This window comes from Anser anser, assembly GCF_964211835.1.
Source record: "Anser anser genome assembly, chromosome: 6".
NCBI classification, from domain to species: Eukaryota; Metazoa; Chordata; class Aves; order Anseriformes; family Anatidae; genus Anser; species Anser anser.
The window spans coordinates 7,944,214-7,966,853 of record NC_139726.1 but is presented as its reverse complement, the minus strand read 5'-3'; the positions used below and the strand labels follow the sequence as shown (position 1 = coordinate 7,966,853).

At 37.5% G+C, this 22,640-nt stretch overlaps 1 protein-coding gene across 22 annotated transcripts in view; it reads right to left on the bottom strand.

Annotated features, from left to right (window-relative positions):
* The window catches only part of NCKAP5 (NCK associated protein 5), a 439,736-nt gene that overhangs the window by 98,884 nt on the left and 318,212 nt on the right, over positions 1-22,640 (bottom strand). Inside the window, exon 1 of one of the 22 annotated variants that reach the window (XM_083841920.1) lies at positions 2,889-22,626. The exons of the other annotated variants lie outside the window; for them this stretch is intronic. Within the exon in view, the coding sequence (XP_083698046.1) occupies positions 2,889-2,990 (102 nt within the window). The 5' untranslated portion in view covers positions 2,991-22,626. Of the gene's footprint in view, positions 1-2,888; positions 22,627-22,640 lie in introns of those variants that run through there. 22 annotated transcript variants of the gene reach the window in all.

Below are 22,640 nucleotides of genomic sequence, written 5' to 3'. Positions count from 1 at the left end.
GCAGATTGATTGATAAAATAAAGAGACGATTGCTACATAAAAAGGTATTTCTATGAGTTAAAGATCTTCAGATGTTTCCTCTATGACTATCACCTTAAAATGTCATCCAGGATAAATTCTTACTGTTTTGAAGCTCTCATTAAAGGATTAGTCTGCACGGCCGTTTAACTCACTCATGTGGTGTACCTATGGGTTTAATTTTTTGAATTTTCATTTTCCATAATGTGAAAATATACTGTGTGATTTTATCCTAGAATAGTTTGAGCAGATTGCTTCCATATAGAGATGTCTAAAAGACCTACTACCTATAGTTGTACTATACAAAATACCCAGAGAAGTCCCCATTATTTCTTAGTCTTTTTTTTTCCTTTGAATGCTGTGAGGTTTTAAAATGAAAGCTAAGCCTTCCTGGCTCTGTTAGCTGAATCTCTGATTCCAGTGAGCTATCCCTTTACAAACAGGCTACCAAAATTAGGAAATCTGAACTTGACAGCATTATAAATAAATGGTACATTTTTCCTCTTATCAAGCCATAGTGGAAACATCTGTACAATAAAACCCTTTTCACACCAGTGGCTCTGAAAGTGCAGAGAAAGGATGTAATGCAGCCAATGTTAGCTTGACTTCTGTGCTTCTTGATTGCCAAGCAAATCATGCCCATTTATTTGGCGTTTTTATAATGAGGACTGGACTAGAAGGGAACACTTGACCGACTTTGCTTAAGATTCTGCGCCAGTTCCCACAACTTGGGAAAACCAGGACTTGATACACTAAATTACTGTATTCAGCAACTGAATACTTGATAATAATCCACAATCCCCCAAAAGTATTCATTTAGAAAATCTGTAATAGCACTTGTGGTCTCAAAACCCTGCCTCCTAATCCAAACCTTCATTTATTTAACAGAAACCACTGGGCTTTGTTGTTGCCATACATCTGCTCTTTCTTGCTCAGAGGGACCTGCCCACCTCCAGTATTGCTCATTCTGGGCATCTTCTGCCCGTTAAGCAAAGTAGGTCTCATTGGAGGAAATCACTATTACATTTTATTTTCATTTTTATTTTCAGGCCGTGCTTTCAGTAGGCTAAGCCGCAACAAGAAGCCCACATTTCTCTCAGCATGAAGGCTATTGCACACTTGCAGGCACCCAGAGGCAGTGGAAGAAAAGTACTGACCCCTCTGCCAGTCACTTCTCCCACACACAGGTAGCCTAGCAGGGCAGCAAAATCGAGACTGCTGAGATACCCTCTGAGATACCACCTGATTTCTACGGTGATTTCTAGTTTTAGGTATAGCTATCATCTAGGTATTTATATGCATTTTGTTACAGATGGAAATAAAACATCTCTGCCCTTCAGCCTCACAGACTAAAAGTGAAGCCTAGCAGACTGCTGCAGGCACACGACATTCAGCCACCTGCCACCAGTGCCCATAGGCAGGCTCGTGTTTTCCTGGGGGTCAGCTCCCAAAGCATGGTATCATTCTTACAGCCAGAAGTAACTGTGGCAGAACTGACCACTAAATGAAACATTGCATATGGTTTTTGGATCGCCATAGATTCAAGGACCCTACAGATGTCACAACAGAGGGACTTCTGAGTTCTGATTTAGAAAAATTATTGCCCACAAAAGTCTCTCCAAACATTGGAAAATTTAAATATTTCTATCAAGACTCGGGTAATGCTAAACAGCTGTCAACTGCCTTAATTAGAGACAGCTTTGTTATGAATGGTGAGAGTGAGTTTATGGAAAGTCAATTTGAAATTGAAAACTTCAAATTACTTTGCATAAACCAGAAGTAACACTGCTAAGATACAGTCATTACAGAAGACTTTGTCAACTCTAAGTCTAATCCTTTTCTTGGGGTGGAAAACATAGCCATAGCAACAATGATTATCTTCAGGTCAACTAAGAGCCTTTCTTTCTCCTTCACAGATGCTGAAGAAAACTGCTTTCACCTACGGGGCAGCTGCTCACTGTTTCCATTTGAGACCAGTAACAGTCAGACTGCAGGGCTGATACTCTGAGTTCCAGTCCTGTTCATGCTGAAGTCAATACAAATCCGGCATTTATTTCCTATGAATGAAGATCTAAGCCCAATGCAAAGAAATAAACTATATTTGTTTTCACATTACACAATGTTTCCTTAAAACTATTTCTTTTCTCTGGGATAGCAGGAAGCTCCTTGGTTCACAATGATTGGTTGCTCTTGATGCTATAGAAGAAACAAGGAGTCAGAAAGCAGCCTTGGCATTTTTCATGTTACCAAAAAAGCGTTACTATACTCGATCAGTAAAGGCAGGCCAATTAATTACAATTAAAAAAATAATAATTGTAAAATGGTAATGATCATTAGGATACCCTTAACACTGAAACACAAGGAGCATCCATTCAAGCACTATAATCACCTAACCTTCAAATTATTTTGAAAATCATCATCACCTGAAGTCTAAAATGTATGTCATATATGCATGTCAGACTTACTTTTTTGTTATCGGACAACAAAAAGCACTACATACTTTTGCCTCATAGGCAAAAAGAAATATCCCCCCAATATTCCCAAAAGAGAGAGAAGTGCTATCTCCCCCAAAGTAGTCATTACCAGTAGGCTCTGAGACAAAAAGTGCTCTGCTGCCTTCCATTTTTTTCTGAGTTTTTATATCCTCAAGATATCCTCACCCACACTGATAGAGCCTGGCACCTTTCAGCTAAATAGTATCAGACTATAAATAGCTGAAATCAATGTGTTCATCATAAATATACTCTTACATCGATACACACATTTAGGATGATTTCTTCATTCTCTCCTCTTCCCTCTTAACTGTCTTAGAGAGGATTATTAGAACAGGTTAAGGACTGCCTACTAGCTATACTTCGTTCAGCACTTACCCATGTTTGGTAGACGTGGCAGACATTCTCGCATCTGAGAACGCCATGAGACATCCATGTCTCCTCCAGATTTGCTTCTCTAAGTGGCACTTGAGAGGACATCTTTCACTTAACATCTTGCAAAAGCCCCTTCTATGTGCTTCTTGAAAGAGGAGTGAAAAGCTTAAATCATGTTTGAAATGAGATTTGGATTTCAGTCCCTAAAGTGCTTTTCAAAAAGTTTAATCTTAACCTTTATGTGCCTTGATTTATTAAGTCAGGAGAACAGGAACAACATTTTGTTATTTAGCTAGCCTATTTCAATGCGATAAGAATGAGGATATACTGGGTGCGCTAGGGTCTTTAAGTGAAGAATTACTTAATGTACCTATTAGGGAATCTTCAACAGGCAGTCCTCTACACCTTTAGCACCATGCTGAAAAGAATTAAAACACTGAAGTTTCTACTAGGAGACACGAATAAAAGAGAAGCACATAAAAACAGTTTTCCTTATTCAACCATTGTAGAGTTGAAACAACATAAAAGAATGGGTGGAAGAAGGGAGAAGAAAGGGAAGGATAGAAAGCATTTACTGTGCACTGAGGGAAAAGCAGATGAAGGTCTAAAGGTTGTGTGTCAAGTTAGCAGCTCAACATGCTTTGAAGGTATCATCAATAAAGGTCAAGAGGAACAAAGTTATGACAGTGAACTTTAAAATCCCTGACAGAATGCTACAACAGTGGTTACCATGTGCACTTCTTTGCTATTCATACTAAACCATTAGTGCATTTATAGAAAGGTTTATCGATTTACACAGACACTCATTTGTCATGCCCCGCGCAGTATATTAATAGCTGTCCAAGCACTTCAGAAGTGCTCAGCAATTTTTTCATGCTTTCAGCCTCTGATTTTGTATACTTCTGTGGTCACAGCTGCATACAGCACACTATTAGAGAGGTCAAAGCCTGTTGCTGGTAAAAGTAAGTAACAACGTTGTTGTAATCTTCCCCTAGGTCCTTATGGCATCTTTTTTTTTGCTAAGCTGCCACCCTAGGAAGAGTTTACCACTTGAACCACCTCCATATATTTGGTTGCAGGAAACTTGGTATTATTCTGCCCACCTTACACAGAAAATTTGTCCTTTGAGATCTAACCCAGTAATCACACTTCCTTTTCAATTAAACAAGTTGTCAAAGTTTAACAGCAGAGTTATGCTGGCCAGAAGTAGATAAAACGACATCTTTGCTTTAAAATCAACGTAACGATAGGAACAACAGCCTAAATTTATTTCTAGCTGTACAGAAGCATCGCCACTGGCCACTTGCCAGCATTTCTTACGTTGCCACAGACGCCTCCTTGCTAGGAGTAAGCTGGGAACTGCTCCGCACAACCTGTCAGCACTGGGCTGCTCCCCGATCCTGTCCCACAGCAGGACAATGCCGGAGAGCCCCGCAGCCTCCCTGCCGAGCTGCACCCCGCAGGGCAGCGAGCGAGACTGGGGAAACGCCACGTGCTGATGGAGTAACGGGGTGCTGGGCAGGCTAGTACTTAACTGAACATTACCAGATGCTTTTTCAACTGTTCCAGTCTCATCTGTTTCTTCCGCCTCGTGGAGATGGGGAAAAAAAAAGCAAAAAGGACAAATTATTGATACGACAGCCAAGCTTCTCTGCCTTGCTTGGGAACACAGGGGCCCCTTCTCAACTGCAGCATTTTCAGATTTCTTTTCAGCCTTTCCTCTTCAGCCATACTTACAAGATTTGACATATTTTATCTGAAATATTCAGCCAACGCTCAGCTCAATTCAAATAAAACACAGGATGAAAGCAACACGTGCAATTTTAAATTACAAAATACAGACCCATAAAAGAGTTAACCATAATTCTGTCTGTAAGAAGGCCATAATAAAGCTCTCTGGGAGGGATCATTCTTGAAATTAAAAATTTTAGTATTGTTTTTTAGTTCTTTACTGACGCAAAAATCCCATGAGATTAGAAGAAGCCACCACCAGTTCCCACAAGCAGCCTATCTCACAGCCGTGCTAAATTATAGCTGTGCTGCCAGCAAAATGGGGTTGTAGCCTCACAGAGAGCAGCATAACCTTCCTGTTTTAATGTATGCTAGAAATGAGAAGATTATTCAACATCAAAAGGCTAACCACTTAAGACTATGTAAAAACTTGGCTTTAAATGTTTTTAAGAAAAAGCAGCCCAAGGTCTCTGCAGCTGCATATGGTGTTTTACGAATTATTGATGAGCTGATTCGTGTATTTAAACATGAATTTACACTGGAGATTATATTAGCTTTAAAAATCATACAGATTTCATGCTGCCAGAGATCAGAAAACAGAACTTGCCCATTTTATGCCCAGATCTGGAGCAGATGGCTGGGAGACCCAACCCTGGGTCCTGGACAGGGCTCATAGGCAGGGAGCTCCTCTCCTGCCCACCGAGTGTCTCCCACTTCCCATAGGAAGACAAAACTGGTTCTCGGCTTAAATGGCAAAGCCTCCTTTTTGAAAGGGGACAGCTATAACCTAGTCCTTTAAATCTACTTATGATGGAGGAACGTACGAACTTCAGTAAATGAATCAAACAAACCCAAATCAAATGATTCATACACATCTGATGAGACTGCCTCCTAAAATGTGCTAAAAATGAACCTCATATTCCTGGGAATTCCTCTGTGATTTTTTTTCCCCCCTGTTCTTATTTCCAGAAGTTGCAGCTAGAAATTTTTAACTGGTTCAAGCACGGTAATATTTGTCTTTTTTTTTTTTGGTTGTCTCTAATGTGTTTAAGAATGACAAGCCTTTAAAACCTTCAACATTTTCCCTCCTGACACCACAGAAATGTCTAGAGTTGACATTTTAAAGAGAAGGTTAGGAACAGATCTAGCAAAACAGACTGCCCAGGCTTATCTTCCAGCAAATAAATATCTAGGCTACCAACAGATCTATCAATAATAGCTTTGTCTGTTTCCTTGCATACAAATTGTAGCAAATGGCAAATTCTAGCTTTATTTACAGAGACTATAATAGACTTACAATATGCCCACTGGCAATGCACTGTCAATATAGGCCTTTGAACAAATAGGTTAAAATTGTGAAGGATGACTTTTTTTTTCCAAAAATTATTCCAAATGATCACCAATAAAACATTTTTGAGAACAAGAAATAAAATAGAATCAAAGATATATAGAAATATATATAGATAAATATCATATATATATATCACATATATATATGATATATATATCACAGATATATAGATAGATCTCTAAAAAAAATCATAGATATATATATAGAGAAAAATAGATACAAATAAGCAAAGACAGGCAGCATAAAGCTGTGTGTATTTTCTGAAGTTAAAGATACACGTACAGAGGTGATAGTACACGTACTGTACACACACTTGATGAAGCACAGAAGTACGAGCACGGAGACCCAGAAACCCCAGCAGAACTCCTGCTTTTCACCACTCGCCCTCTGCACAAAGCGCTGAGCTGTGCGCCTCAGTGCGACGCCGCGCTCTGCACAGGGACCGCAGCGCTTGGCTCGCCTGTAAACCACAGGCAAGACACCTCTCGCTCATGGCCCAGCAGCCCCAAGAAGCTCTGCGATACAGAGCCGTTGATTTGGGCAGAAGGAAGGAGGAATGCTGAAAGTCATTCACCCACCCCAAAACTGCCGCTGTGCCAACAGTGCGGGGCCTCTCCCTAGGAGCGTGTAGCTGAGCACGATGCTACAGGCCACAACACCATCACACAATTGCATGATATAAGACTGAAATGTTATGCAAGGAACAGTTTGTGCCTGTCGCAAGATTTGTTTATTTGCTGATTTTCCAATATTTACATTTGGTGATCCTTCCCCTTGCAAACTGTGAACCTGAGGCAGCTTCTCCATCCCCTTCATTTTCCTCTTGTTTTAAGTGATTTGTTCCCCTTTGAAACAGGCTGTCCCTGAAGAACTCAGAGGACCTCACTCCAGCAGACTTACAGTGCTTCCCCATGTAATATTGAGGCAGTCACTTCCTCTAACAAAGAACTAAAAATAAAATCCCTGGTCTATAAAAAAAAGTAAGCAGTCCTGAAATTGGAACTGAAATTAAGACTCTTACAATTAATGCAGGTAGATAAAAGCAAGCAGTGTGGACCTGATTCAACTTAAAGGACATTTTGTGTTTAATTTGTATTTAACGTATACATAAAGATCTTTGCATTTTAAGCTCTTACATGGATTAATCCTATCACATTTGTTCAGCTGCATTTGTTTCAATTTTATTTTATTTTATTTTATTTTTTGGTAAAAAGACCAAACTCTTCCGGGAAAATTCTAATTCTTTGAAATTAGTAAAAAGTAGTTGAAAACCTTTGGCTATGTATGCACTCAACACAGAAGCTTGATGAAAAAAACTTTCATTGAAACCATTTTCAAGTAAAATATTGATTTTCATTTGAAAGGAAACCTTTTGCAGAAGGTTTAGATCAAATTTAAAAATTACACTGATATACCTATATATATATACACAAATATTTGTACAGTACAACTATTTGCAGGGCTTTGGGTCCTTCTGAAGTGATATACATGGCAACCATTTAAAAAAAAGAAGTCACTTGACTAATCACAAAATAGATGTTCTTTTATAAAAATAAAAAATAAAAATCAGATCTTAAGCAAAACTCGTATACTTTCAGGATGGTTTTTCAAGCAATGAGCAAGGTAACTTTAGAATCATAAAACTCTGAACAACTTATCCTTCAAACCTTTGCAATCTTGACCATGAGGTTAGTGACGCAGTCACAGCTTTCTATTCTCTACGACTCCATTATCTACACCTTCCTGAGTAGCACACTCAGCACCAAGGTTAATCTAAAGTAGAGTATGAAAAGAATGCAGCATTTCAGATTTATGTACGAAAATTAATCTTTGGACAACTTTGTTTCAACAGAACCCATTTCTTATTTTTCCCCACTTGTCTAGCTGAGATTTTCATAGCAAATAGAGGTAATAATACTATCGATTCATAGCCTTGGGAAACAAGTATGGAAAAGAAACCCAAGAGATGAAGAGTTCGTCTTTAGAAGAAAGACAGTATCTAAGTATAGGAATAAACCACAAAGGCCTTAAGCTTGTTTTCTTCAAAGGTGAAATTTAGCTATTTTTTTAGCAATTTTATTGCAGCTTTTCAAAGTTTGGCAGGTCACACTAAAATATTCAATTCAGGAATATAATCCAATTTTAGAATCTAATTTAAAAAATAATGATGATGTACTTTTCCCTTAAAAACTACAATTAAAATCATAGTCAATGGAATGAAATAGAAAACCTTAAAATAAAGCAGAAGAAAGCCAAGGAATTTAAATATCTATATATAGGAATTTTTTTTTAGATTTCTAGAAATTCTATCTATCAAGAACAGCTTTTCTCTTAAAATGGCTTTTATCTATTTTTTCTAATATCACTGGAATGAACATGGGATATAATTTCATAGGTTAACGCAAGCAATGACCCTCAAGCAATAATCCCAGAGTGCTCCTTGCACCCAAATGGAAAGAGTATTAATAAATGATAGTAACCTGCAAATTTGGATCTAAAGTTGGCACTGTCTTCATGGAGCACCAACACACCCCACGCTCCCTGTTCCCCAGGAAACTAAGGAACTGAGCATGTTTGGGACTGATACTAGAAAGGCAACATGCAAAACTTTAAAGCATTCCTGCCTTTTCTCCCTGTGTACCTTTTAATGTACAATCAACGATACTATTCACTGTCTCCCATTAACTGGTTATTTTAGTTCTCACTGAAAGGTGAAACAACAGATGTTTTGCCCTGTCTCCATGAATGAGGACGGTGAATTTTAATCGTGAATTTTTATCAAGAAATCATTTTTTATCCCGATTATTTATTCAAAGCTTTTGCATGTAGTTAAAACAAAAATAATTCTATGTAATACAGTAATTGAAACTGACAGCCTGGCAGACACAGATCCCCCTGTGCTGAAATGTTACATCCATTGCCTGTGTGATGTGAAACTCGTATTAGTTCCCTGGTATCCAATGATTCTTTAAGTGGGAAAACCTGATTTTTCTTCTCCAAGTAAACATGTGTGATTTCTGTGATGCAATGGCAGAAAATACAGAAGTGGTTCTCCTTTATAAAAATATCCCTTGAGCTTATTTTGATTTGAACTGTGAGAAAAAAGAATGATTTTTCTTTGCTACACTATGCAATAGATTTAAAGTATTACACAATATTATAATTGATATTGTCAGAAAATTTCTTTTAAACATAATAAAATATAAAATGTTATTTTCCTCCTTCTATGATGAATCATTTTATTCTACTCCTTTAAAGACTCAGAGTTAAAAGGTTTCCACCACAATAAGCTATTAATGTCAACCATTTCACAAGGCATAACGTAAATTTATAACAAGTTTCCCTGTTCTTAACTACACAGGAGCATTGAGTTATTTCTGAAGGCAATGTTTCCTGCAATTTCACTTTCTTCATCCAAGTCACCCATAAGTCAACAGCCCCAGGTACTTAAAAATGAACTTCTTTTGATGGTTTCAGTTATGTCTCTCCCTTCCAGGTAAGGAGTCGAGAAGCAAAGCAAAGCAGAACAAGGTAGTGGTTTGCTGTGCTACGAATAGCATCGAATGCTATATAATGTGCAGGAATTGTTTTGTAGCCAATAGCTAACTTCTCATAACTGAATCACAAAATTACTGTTTCATTTCTTGCTAACTGAAATAAAACTCAATTTGTAATCAGTCTGCATCTCCTGAAAGCTTTTTATATAATATACATATTTTTAAGAGAAAGAGCAAGTACCAAACGATGCCCCTCACTCCACACAGCAACACGTGGTGGGCTGACTTCTGCATGGACATTTGTTAAATGATTAATTTTATTTTTAATCTTTTAGAGCAGAATAGTGAATTTACAAAGTAATTGCATTTTGCTCGACAGATAAACAGCTCAGGCCTCAAATTCTGTCTATTTAAAGTTTCAACAGTTTGGAATTCCGTCTGTTCTTTCTGCCCTGTGGACTGCGTTCACGTTAAAGAAGACAGATGTAGGGGAATGAGAATCCCTTAGAAGCTGTCTGATGTGACAGTACCTGACTGCTACCCTAATTTCTCACAGGAAATTTCCCCCATTGGGCTGGTTGATGTCGGGTGCACCTACATCAGCTTTTTGGCTTGGATAAGCAGTGAGCATCTTTCTCAAGTATTTTTCTGATCATCCCCCTGACCAGGCTACGGTTCACACTTTGGTGTGGCTTTGGGGCCAACAGACTGAGTTTCTTTCAGACAGAACTGGAGGAGGAACTCCTACCACTCCAGGGCTTGACTGGAGCTAGGCCAAAGGACTGCACCGAAGGGAAAGGCAGGCCTGTTGGGAAGGCTTTCTCCTACATGAAACAGAGATGTGCCAGAGGCATTTTTTTTACTTGGATAATTTTACAACTTGGTATTTCATGAAAATATAAAATATGAAACTGTACAGAAACATAAACATTAAAGTTAGCTACACAGAAAAAAAACACCAACAACTTTATTTTAATTAAATATTATGAAGTGTTACAGTGAAATACTAAATGCTTTCCTACTATTTATTCAACCTTGCTTTTCAGTATATAAAATTTTTCTCAGAGCTTATCCTTTGTACTTTCATTTACTGGTAAACTATACCCCTAAGAGGTCCAAGAAAAGCCTTACATTACGCACTATGGGAGCACGTAGCAAATTGCAAAAAATCTCAAAAAAAACAAGCTTTGGATAACAATAACAGTTTCATATGGATTTTTTTAAGACAGGAAACACTCAGTTATTTCTTAAAAGTTGTGTGTATTACAGAAAGTGCATTCATTAACATATTGTACTGAGTCATTTGCTATTAAAAAAATAAGAATAGATAAGAATAATAGAATAAGAATATATTAAGTCAAATTTGATGGGATTCAGATGTGTTCCAGTAAGAAACTCAGGCATGAAAAGTGCAGCAGCAGCAGCCCAACAGCCCGACTTGGATCTACAGAATGAGCCAAAGTGGCATCACACCTAAGTAAGCACAACTCAAGTAGAGCCCCTGGAACTGCACCCACCTGCACACGTCCCAGTTTGACACAAGATAGCCAAATACACTACTGCTAGGATCAAACATGAGGATATGTTGCTGTTATCTTATTCCAAGCTGCTGTTCAAGAGCAGTATCTGTGATTAATTGATTGGCCTAAAGGGAAAATGTGGAAAAAAGAACAAAAATAAATCAATGTGTGAAATACTATGCGATGTAATATATACCTAGGATCGATCATATTACTGCTCTGTCAGTACAGGCTGTAGTTGGGAAATATCCCTGCCTGGCAGAGGTCAGCAGCAGGGCAAATCAGTTGCTTAAAAACATCAGAAGTTCTCATCTCTTATTTCTATTCAATTTCTGTGTGAAAAATAGATTTTTCTCCTAATATTAGCAAGTCCTTTGTTACAATGAACTAAGAATGCCTAGTTTTGCCAACCTAATTCAGTAAAATTTTGAATAGATACCCTTGGGTCACTGTGAAGGACAAAACATTTGATAAAAAGAGTACAAAAAATACCAGCACTGTTATGGAAAAAAAATATATATATACTGCCCCACAAAGAGGAACCAAGAGGAAGACACTAGCTCTTTCCCTAGCTTTGAAGACAAGTCAACACTCACCAAGCAACTCTGCAAAGATCCCCCAAAGCTAGCTCAGGTTGCTAACATCCTGTTCTAGCAGGGCTAAGGCCCTGGGTTTCCAGAGGAGTTAATTAGTCCCAACAAAAATGATGCTTCTGCTACCTGAACTATCTTGCTTGTCAGTGTGGAATGCACAACAGCCTCCACAGCCCAACAAACTTTGGATCCACTTCTTCAGCTGACCCGAAACTGTTGTTACGATAACTTTACAGAGGACATTGGCTAACAAAATAACCATTTTTTAGTATTTTAGTCTTAGATTTGTTAGTGAATGTTTGTTTACTGAAAAGGTGAATGAAAAACCTTGGTCTTACTTGCTTCCTCTTTTTTCTTTTTCTTAAGAACTTGAATATTAAGAACCAAGGTCATTAAAATCAGATTATTCTGGAAGAACACGTCATTTGATTGTTGGAAGACAATAAGGAAGCATGAAAACTTGTAAATGGGAAGAGTTGTAATTACAAAAGGAACTTTTTGTCTTCTAAATAATATCCTTATCTTGGCCAGCCTTGCATGCATCTATACTAACCAGAACAGGAATAGAAAGTCCATGAATTGCAAAGATGAATGGGCTCTGTCACCACACGGAATGGAAGGCTAGTAGTTATCTCAGGTATTCCTGTGGGAAGGGAAGAAACTCTGCCCTCTAGATGGCATTATGCACCTGCATATCCCAGACGCGTGCAGAGCCCTGCCAGGCAATTTAATCATTTCTCCACCTGCACAGGAAACGCGAGCACATACGTCAAGGAGATCAGATGGCAGTTCTTGGTCTCAACGGAAAGGTGACAGCTGCACGTTGCTAAAAGGCAGAGCAGAGGCTACCCAGGACAGAGACCCTGTCTGAGCCATTTGACGTGGGAAGCAGAGGAAAGGTGCTCATCCTGAGAAGCAGCAGAACAGAGGCTCTCCCCAATGCCATATGGGGAAAGGGAACTTAGAGCAGGCAGTGATGGGCAGTATGTGAAAACAAATAATTCAGAAACACTTGCAGGAAAAAAAAGAGTAAGATTGTCCTTATGAAAAAAACAAACCTATACTTGGCATTTAATAGTATTATATATTTGAATCAGACAAATGTGTACTAAAGCATGGATATATACATGCAGGCATTTAAGTCAGTAGACGTAAGGTTACATCTTATCCATGTATAGCAATTTTGATGAAAAACTTAAATTAAATATTTGGTTAGTGGTTACCAAGCATCTATGGAACCATCAAGAAAAATCACAGTCCTGCATAATGGACCAAAGTGAGACTATTCCACGTTTGATTTATCTATTCTTTTTATGTTTATTACTAATCTTAAGATCTGGGCTTGTAGACATGATAGATTAAGTAGATTTAAAAATAATTGTTTGAGTATTTTCTGCTGTAGATTTTTGAAGTGTCTGCATAATAATGCCCGTGAATATTGAATTCTACAGCTATGTTCACTGTATAGATTTCACATGTGTAGTTAAACATACAGCCAACAGAGGAGCCCAAATCCACATCATGACAAGCACTTACATGATGCCAGTCAGCATAGCTCTGGTAATTCTAGTAATTTGAGTGTAACTACACCTGCCCAGAGTCTCAGCTGTAACCTCTAATTTTGTGTTCCTGCAAGATGGAAATCACTGTCAAACTACTAAAAAGCGCATCACCATGTGGACCTCATTATTGTTTCATTTTCCAAGGCCAGTGAAAAGAAATGAAAAGAGAGTAATTATTTTTGCTATGTAAGAGTTGTAAGGGATTCAATCCAACAGTTGAGGTAAATTAATCGGGATTTCCTGCGCAGCCAGTAGAGAATGCCCACAGAATACAGGGATTTTCTTGATAATGCTACTTTGACATGAACTGCAGCTATTTATTTAGTTTATGAACTATATGACTCCCATTACTGTCAGCCAAATTGCATGCATTAGTATGCAAATTAAAAATATAAGGCATGATTCTAAAATCCGTTACGCAGAATCTTTCCTCTGAAACAAGTGCCGCCGTGAGGAATGAGAAAGCTCACAAAAGGGGCTTTTGCAGAGCCTGGCCCAGCCTGGCACACCTGATAGAGACTGTTTTAAAAAACTTCTGAGCCTCACTCTTTGAAATGATATATGTGTTGGGATAAATACAGTCACCTAGATCTATAACATACTATTGGAAAATCTCATTTCACTCAGCGAGGAGAGTGAATTTTCAATTGTATCACATGCCTGATTGCTATAAAAGGTAAGTCGCATTATCTACTGATTACGTGCAAGAAGGCACTATACATGGAGAGAAGGGCACTGAAAAACTACCCTTACTTAAATTATAAAAGTCAGACCAAAATATCAGATTCCTTCAGTGCAACCTAGCAAGGACTCTTTGCAGAACATGGTTAACATTTATTTCAATAGAGAAAATTTGACAGGTTTAATAAAACCAAGATGATTTTCCTTCACTTCTGTAACTTACCTTTTCTCTACTACCTAGACCTATTTCTCAGACCTTCTGGCACCAAATCATTATTCTTGTTGCTATATTCAGTATTTTGAACTTCTTACAGAGTGGTTGTTACATCAGCCAAGTAAGTACCACAGAAAAAGAACTATAAGAAAAAAGCCACTGTAAAAAACTGGAATATCATAGAAAAATCTGCCCTTACAATAAATACAAGCAATTACAATTAGCTGTGCTAAAGCAAATATCGAAATGTTTATCTCTGTTTTTTGTAAAAATTCTCGAGCTCAATATAACATCTTGAGTACCCTAAAGTATTCCTGCAATTTTCAAGTGTGCACACACCGTAATTTGGGCAGAAAATGAACAGTACAGGTAAACTAAATACATTTCTAAACAGTATCCTGACCCACATATGAATGTAAATTAAAAATTGTACAGAAGAGATGTTTCTTCCACATGGAAGATGTTGGATTTACTGTCATGGAAAATGACATCTTTTGTCAATCTACCCTGAGAAGGTACAAATCAGGAATAACGTAAGTTATTTACTCTGCCTTTCTACCCCTCTCAGGCAGAGGTGCTTTGTACCTCACTCAGACTGATGTGTGTGGTAAGAGCATATCTGAAATATCTGACTCTAGTTTAGAAAGCTACCAACCTTTACTAAAACCTAAATTAATTCCATGAGCAGGCTAATGAAGAAAAATTCTGATATCAACTAAAATTCCTGGTGACGGTGTATGACACAGAATTAAATGCAGTTTTAAAACTTCATAGAACAGGAATGCTGATCAGCACGTATTCTGTGGATCAAAAAATTAGCACATTTTGAAAGATTACTGCTACATGTGAATCTCATAGCAGAAAGCAGAGAATCAATCTGAAAGCTTTTACCTTCTCACCACACGCCAAAAATTCAGAAGCCCTGCATGTTTTGACCAAGCCCAAAACATTTAACTTCTGAACCACTGCTGTGTTGCTTTGTGGGAGACGCAATTGAATATTCTTTTTTTTTTTTATTTCTTCCCTATTTTTTTTTCTAGACTTAGTTAGAAAAGAAAACAATACCATCTGTCATTTGGACTAAAAATCCCAGGAGGCACCACGGTTGATTTTAGAAACTAAGTACTTTAAGCTCTCATTGAACTGGATAGTCAGAAAAATTCAGATATGCAAGACCTCCCCCACCAGTCATGGATGCAATGACTTACCGTGCAGACTTATTTATATGAATGCTCTGTCCTAGCTCAGGAGATGGAGCTGTTTTGGTGGAACAGAGGATCAGCAGTCTCTCTCTAATGATAACATCAAATGGTTACAGCAACAAGAAAGAGAGCATATCTCAACAGCTCTTCCAGTGGGCTATTTTCAACCTCCCTGTGTAAATTTATATCCACAGTATATCTTCTTGATTTTTTGCATGCCAGAAAAGAAATTGCCATGAACTTTGTCTGGCTTGGATAAAAAATTGTAAAGGGAGTGAGAAAATAAGAAAGCCCATTTAGATCCTCAATATTTTAAATGTCTGTGAGAACTATATTCTCTTTTCTTAAATACTTATCATCTACTAACTGAATTCAATTAGTCTGCTCAGGGGAGGTTTCTTAGTATTCACCTTCTGTATGAATATATAATTTCTATTAACATCCAAACTGATAAGGTGCATTGACAGTGAAAGCAATTCAGGGTGTGTGCGATCTATGGAGAACGCAGCTTCGTGTACTCATCTGCAGCGTGTAGGATGGGATGGAGAAACCACAGTGGAAGACCTGATGGGCAGGAAGGCCCGTGTTGGCAAAAGGGAAGGTACAAGCATGTGGCAAAGATGTGCATTTAAAGACTGCAGCAGGAAAGGGTAAGGACAGACGGCAAAGAGGAACTCATCCTAGAGCACAAAGGCAATGAGACACAGGTAGAAGCCACGGAATTTGTTTCTCAAAGACTAGGAACAACTGAGCCACTGAAGATCTACAACAAAAGAGTTCAAGCATCAACAGATTATAGCATACGTTCCGCATGATAGTGCTTGTTTGTTTTTCATTTAAAAATTTATTCGTTTCTTAGGAAGCCAAAGCAGTTTGACAGTACTGTTACCAGCCCAGAGCTGGAATAAACTGGGCTGTATTCGAAACCAGTGATGTGAGTCAATGCTGATTATTAGCCTTTGTGTAACTTTGGAAATAAAAGTTTTCCAGCCTCATCTTCTGATCCCTGGCTATTAAAAAAAAAAAAAAAAAAGACTTCCTAGGCACAGTTCAGGAAACAAATTATAAAAGTCTCCTACAAGGAGAGATTTAAAAGTAAAATAATCCAATAATTAGGATTAACTAGGTTGGCCTTTGGTGATCAGCATATTGAATCTATTTATGTGGATTGTCAAGGCACTGGGCTACGAAGAGGCCTCTGGCTGAATCAGTTTAAATGCACTTAGATATTGCATGTTTCTTTTCACATAAAATGATACAATTATTAATTTTCTTAAAAATTGACATTGTAGTACATGGAAAATGAGAAAAAAACAGGAAACCATGTAAAAGCAAAACAAAAATCACACAATCCCAAAATAAAGCTCTCTTCTCAACACACCCAAAGGAATTAAGTCACCTTCTCATCTCCCTTTTTTATCTCACAGTTTGTTAAAACCATGTGTCTCTTCTTCTACAGGGTAATAAAAGCATAATATGGGAAATACTTGACATACTTTCTCATTTGTTTAATGGTGATGATACAAGGGAAATTACCCCTCTAATATATTTGAACATTTAGCTTATTATCCTGAGTGAGTTTTGTCCCAAAAGCTCAATTTATTAAAACAAAACACATCTTTCTATGATGAACTGCAAAAGGACAAGAGGGCAAAATTCGTAATTAAAATTAGAGTATTTCCTTGACTTTTCCCTAGCGGATATTGGTTCTACTGCAGCTTAGTTTGCTGAAACTTTCATTGAGTCTCACTCACCCGCAAGCAATGAGATTTTCACACATGAATTAGGCTTTTCATTTGATAACTTCAACGTTACAATTTAATGCTACTCCAGTGGTTTGCAATTTGGTGCCAAGTTGCAAGGTTGTGAGCAGCCTTCAATCATTAGTTTTTGAGGCCAACAGAGTTTGTTCCCATTGCAGAAGGTCTGGAAGGGAAGTGAGGGCACTCAGCAAACTAGGGCAACCACTTCCTTCTTGGCAGTGCTTGTTTTAATTGTAATGTATATGCTGTGTGTTTAGCAAGGTGTTCATCGTGCCCCATCACAGGCTAAAGTGGGCAAATAATCTCTTCTGAACAGTGGAAACTGTCCCCACATAACTAAAACTTACGAATTCCCCCTTCAGAAATGCAGCTAGGGAGTCAGTCCTGTGCCTACCTTCACAGAGAACCAGCAAACAAAGAAGGTTAGAATGAGTAGGGGAAATTCCGATATTTTATTTTTTTTTCCTGCAGAATGGATCTAGAATCTATAGTTTAGATGTTCCTTTTATGCGGTAATGGCTGGATAGACACATCCAGACTTGAAACCTTAATTCTGCCTCTTCTGTTGTCCATTTCCTCTTTGTTTTATGTGTAAAACATTACTCTACCAGACTAAACCTGGGTATTATGGCCTGAGTTGTTTCCAGTTCCATGTCTTTAAGTAAAAGAGTATGTTCAGACAGAAGAAGCTATACAAAACCAACCAGCTTCCCAAGGTATTTGACTGCAAGCCCCATTCTAACTCTTCGCCTGTCTCCAGGTGTAGTACCAAGGTAGAAATAAAATAGTGTGTACAGGATGCAGGAAATCTGGAGCTGAGACAGAAACTGAATCCAGTCTTCTTGAGTTTTCATCCCATCTTGACTCACAATCCCCCTTCTTTTTGAAGAATTGAGGGGAGATGCACTGTGTGAAAGGACATACTATCAAGAACAAAAATTTTTACTGGCGAAGGAGCATCTCTCATATGAGGAAAGGCTGAGGGATCTGGGCCTGCTCAGCCTGGATACGAGAAGACCCAGGAGGGATCGATCTGATCAACGTGAATAAGTATCTGGAGGGAGGGTGTCAAGAGGATGGGGCCAGACTCTTCTCAGTGGAGCCCGGTGACAGGACAAAAGGCAATGGGAACAAACTGCAACATAGACGTTCTGCCTGAGCATAAGCAAAAACTTTACTGTGGGGATGACTAAGCCCTCAGGTTGATTTGTGATAGTAAAATCAAAAGCAAATACTGTGAAAAGAAAGTTGCTTCGAAAAGAAAGTTGCAGTACTGCAATGGCAAAGAAGGAAGTCTGGAAGAGCTCAAACATTTCATACAGTTAGACATAGTTAATTCATGCTGAATTATCGTCACCGCATAAATGTCTGTGCAAATGACAGACTTTAATAAGCCTTCAAAGCTGACACACTATTTATCACTGATTAAATTTTTTAAATCAAAGTAACTATGGCTTTTACAGACATGTTTAGATTAAGACTGACACTAACTCAGTATATCAGTTTAAGTCACTTGCAATTATGCAGGTGCTTGGGCAGCCTGTAGTTCTGTCATTTAAGGCTAAATTGGGGCAAAGAGCCCGTATCCATGTTGGATAATGAAGCCCTTGTCTCAGGAGACAGATAATGATTTTCAAACGTAGAATATTCCCAAAGTTTTCCTCTGTGCACTGTGACTGTGTAATCTGTTCTTGCTGGAAAAAGGCTGTCACAAGGAAAGTAATAGTATAAAATCTTGCACTTTGAGTCTGTGTAGTACCTACCGTACCCAGGAGATCAAACAAAGGCTTTGTGAAAAGCTCCCAACCTATATGCATATGACTTTGGAAAAGCAACAATATTATTTTAATGTAATTTTATATATAACTATATAGACCTGAAATCATTATACAGGGGTTGATGCATGTCCAGAATAAATTACATTTTTTGTACATTGCTGGCTACCAGTTTCAAAAACAAAACATAAAAGAATGCAATCCTTCTGCTGATGAAAGCAGATTAAAAAATGAAATTCCACCAAGGAGTTGATGTTATTCCCTGTACTTCGTTAACATTTCATTTTTTGCAGCACTCCAAATACAAAGAGTTATCAGGGATTTTTTTTTTTTTTTTGCTTTGTAAGAGTTTTAAGGCATTTGATCATAACTGCTGAAGTAAATTAAGTGGCATTTCATGAGCAGCCAGCTAAAAATGCTGAAGGCACAAAGCAGTTTTGATATCCAGGAAATCACAATTAATTTCAACTACATAAAACGGAATACAAGACTGTACGAACCATTTGTTATTTGTCACCTGTTTCATTTGATTAGAAACGTATGGTATTTATCAGTCAGTAGAGTGGAAATAGAATTTGCTGTAAACGATAAAGAATATAAAAAGATTACAGGTAAAAGGAGCAATGGGGAAATATGTATATATATTTCTTATCGAAGTATATGATAGCTTTCACTTGGGCTGACTACAAAGACACTGTATTATACTGATTTTTATTGTTCGGTGAGAAAATTTCTAGGTTAAACAGAATTTAATAAAACCTAATACGTATTACAGACATTTATTTGGCAATACATTTGACAGCACCCAAGTATAAGAAAAGAAATGTTAAATACAACCCCACTGATAAGGAAGTCATTTAAAGAAAGTTTTCTCTGAAAATGAAGCCTAAGCCCTTTTTTCCACTTAAAGTCGATAATTTGCTGGTAAATATCTGACAGTCCAAGATGACTACAGCTCTCCTCACCTTGCCAGAACTTCCTGAAGAAAACCACCACTCACCTCATATCTACCATAGCAGTAATTGACAAAGGACAAGATAAAAACTGTTTCATGCATGGAACAGGAGCTTTTTTTTTCCCCATGTAGATATTAAAAACAAAAACAAAACAAAACAACAACAACAAAAAAACAATCTATTATCTTGTATATGTACTGGCTGAACTGTCCATTTATTCCTGTGCTGGTGGATAGCTTTTCTCTCTTTTTCTCTTCATCCACTCGAAAATCAGCTTGGACTTACCCAACTTTTTTTGTTTGAATATGGCCAGTAAAGAAAAGGTATTAACCAGGAAAAAACAACTACTGAATAAAAACCTTTCTATAACAAAAACATTACACCACTTCCTCACACTTTTCCCCACACGAACATTGTAATATCCCTTTATACATACATACATACATACAGGCCCTCACTTCAAGAGAAGCACACCCCAGCAGTAGGACAGGTAAGGAGGAACGATGGAATGTTCTAGAAGACCAGGCTACATCCTGGTATGGGTTAAACTGGTAAAACGGACAGGAGAAAACCAAACTAACTAAATAAAATACAAAGTTATATGAAGACATATTAATAGATTTTTAGAAGTGCTGATATTCGTGAAATTATAGTAAGAGGTATTAATGAGTTAGGCCCCACATTTTCAGTAGTTCTGTTTATATGCAGTGTTCAGATTCTACAGTGCACAGATGAAGGACCAACTTTACTAAGTATTTTACTAGCCTTGCTGATTTTATTAATTGTGTATCATACTGTAACATCTAATAATGTGAAGTAAGATTAAAGATTCTGACACCCACTGCACAGGAACTAGCAAACAGCAATTTTTCGTTCCTTTTTATATAGACTAATAAAATATTTAGAGTAATTACTTTGCAAATAGTAAAGGATTAGAACTGCTAATTGCATCTAACTAAAAAAAAAAGTATGTCTCAATTAATAAACCATAGAGTCTTTGACATTACAATTTATATTCTTCACAAGAAAAAACAAGTGCAAGAATATATGCCATTAAACAACACACAATTAACAACACTTTGTTTTAATTATCTTGGGCCACAATTAATGATGGTCCTACAGTTCATCCTTCAACTTTGATAGGTACTTAGACTACTTATGTAGATTAATTATTGAAGTATTGGCATTCACTAATAAGTGTTTTTTTAACAAGCCACTGCACAGCACTGACATCAGTGAGGGGACCTGTTCACTCACCTTCCAGGCCTGGAGTCTGTCTGTCCATTATGTTATGTTACATATCTGGGCAGTTTGCCACAGCTGATAAAGGCCGTGACATTGCTGAACAACTTCCTATTAACTGGGGACATAAAGAACTGAAACTGTCATGCAAACTGATTAAGATTCTGGCCAAGTAAACACAAGTCATGCGTATTTGAAAATTAAAGACCACAAAGAACATACAGTCATCCTCCACTGACAGATAAAGCAAGACTATAGTAAACTGTATATTTATCAATGGTTTATGGACCTTAAAAATCTCCTATTGCGCAGTTGGTTTCTGTGCAGAGTTAAGGTTAATTAATATTCATAGATTCATAGAATGGCTTGGGTTGGAAGGGACCTCAAAGATCATATAGTTCCAACCCCCTGCCATAGGCAGGGATGCCACCCACTAGATCAGGTTGGCAAAGGCCCCATCCAGCCTTGCCTTGAACACCTCCAGGGATGGGACATCCACAGCTTCTCTGGGCACATATTAAATGTGTTTACTTTACAAAGTGCTCATTATTTTAAAAGAAAGAAAAACTACAGAGACTTTCTGTACCTTTCAGATTTCAGAATCTGTATTTAGATCCAAACAGGGTTATAACTGTCCATGTTTTACTTTTAACAAAGTCCTCAAGAACAAAAATCCAGAGTTTTATTTTGATGAGAGTATAACTCAAAAATAGAAACTGTGATGCAAAAGAGCCGTCACTTTGAACTGAAAATGTATAAGGCCAAGTGATGAAGACCTTGTTTACCAAGAGCCTGCTTAGGCAAAAGGTCGTTACAATCACTGTAATGCATTCATTTATAAATACACAGAATACAACATAGATAGCTTGAACAGAAGAGAATGAAGCAAATGCTTGGTAAGTTCAAAATGTCTTATTACTAGTTTTAATTTATATTAAACTCTGCATAGTCTTAATGTTTTATACACATTGAAATCCATGTTTCTATCAGGGAGAACTAAGTAAGTTCATATATGTAAACATACATATATAAATATATAGTGGTTACAATCCTACCTGCACCTTCTTCATGGTTGCCTAACAAAACTAGAACTTTTTCTTCAGGAATTTTTAACCATCTTGAATTCTAGTGATTATGATTAGTAAGTACCACAAGATGCAGTACTTTGCATGTCCTGATTTTCCACTGGACTAAAAATGTGAAGAGTGCAGTTTTCCTTGTGGTCTACAAAGAAATAGATTTTCCACAGTCCAGCAGTAAAAAGACCTGAGCCGAGCCTTCGAGCACGTTGAGCAATAAACTACATTGAAGCGGCATTGGTTTTATGACAGTTGTTAAATCATCTGTATTTGTCCGAAAATATTAATAATTGAAATAAAAACAGTAAAAAAAAAAATCTCTTTAAATGATCTCAGTTGAATTAAAATCAAGTATGAAGACTTTTATAAAGATATATGATGCTCAACATTAGAGAAAAATCCTTTCAGTGATACTAAGAATGAGTTTCTTATTCATCCCTGGTAAATGAATTATAAAGAAGAAATATCCCATAATATGAGTATAGGTGAACTGTGAAAGATTAGATTTATACTACAGGGGAGATTCAGTGACAATAAAAGAATGAGGCAGGGGACAAGGTGGGCTTTTGTGTGTGAAACTGTTGTATTT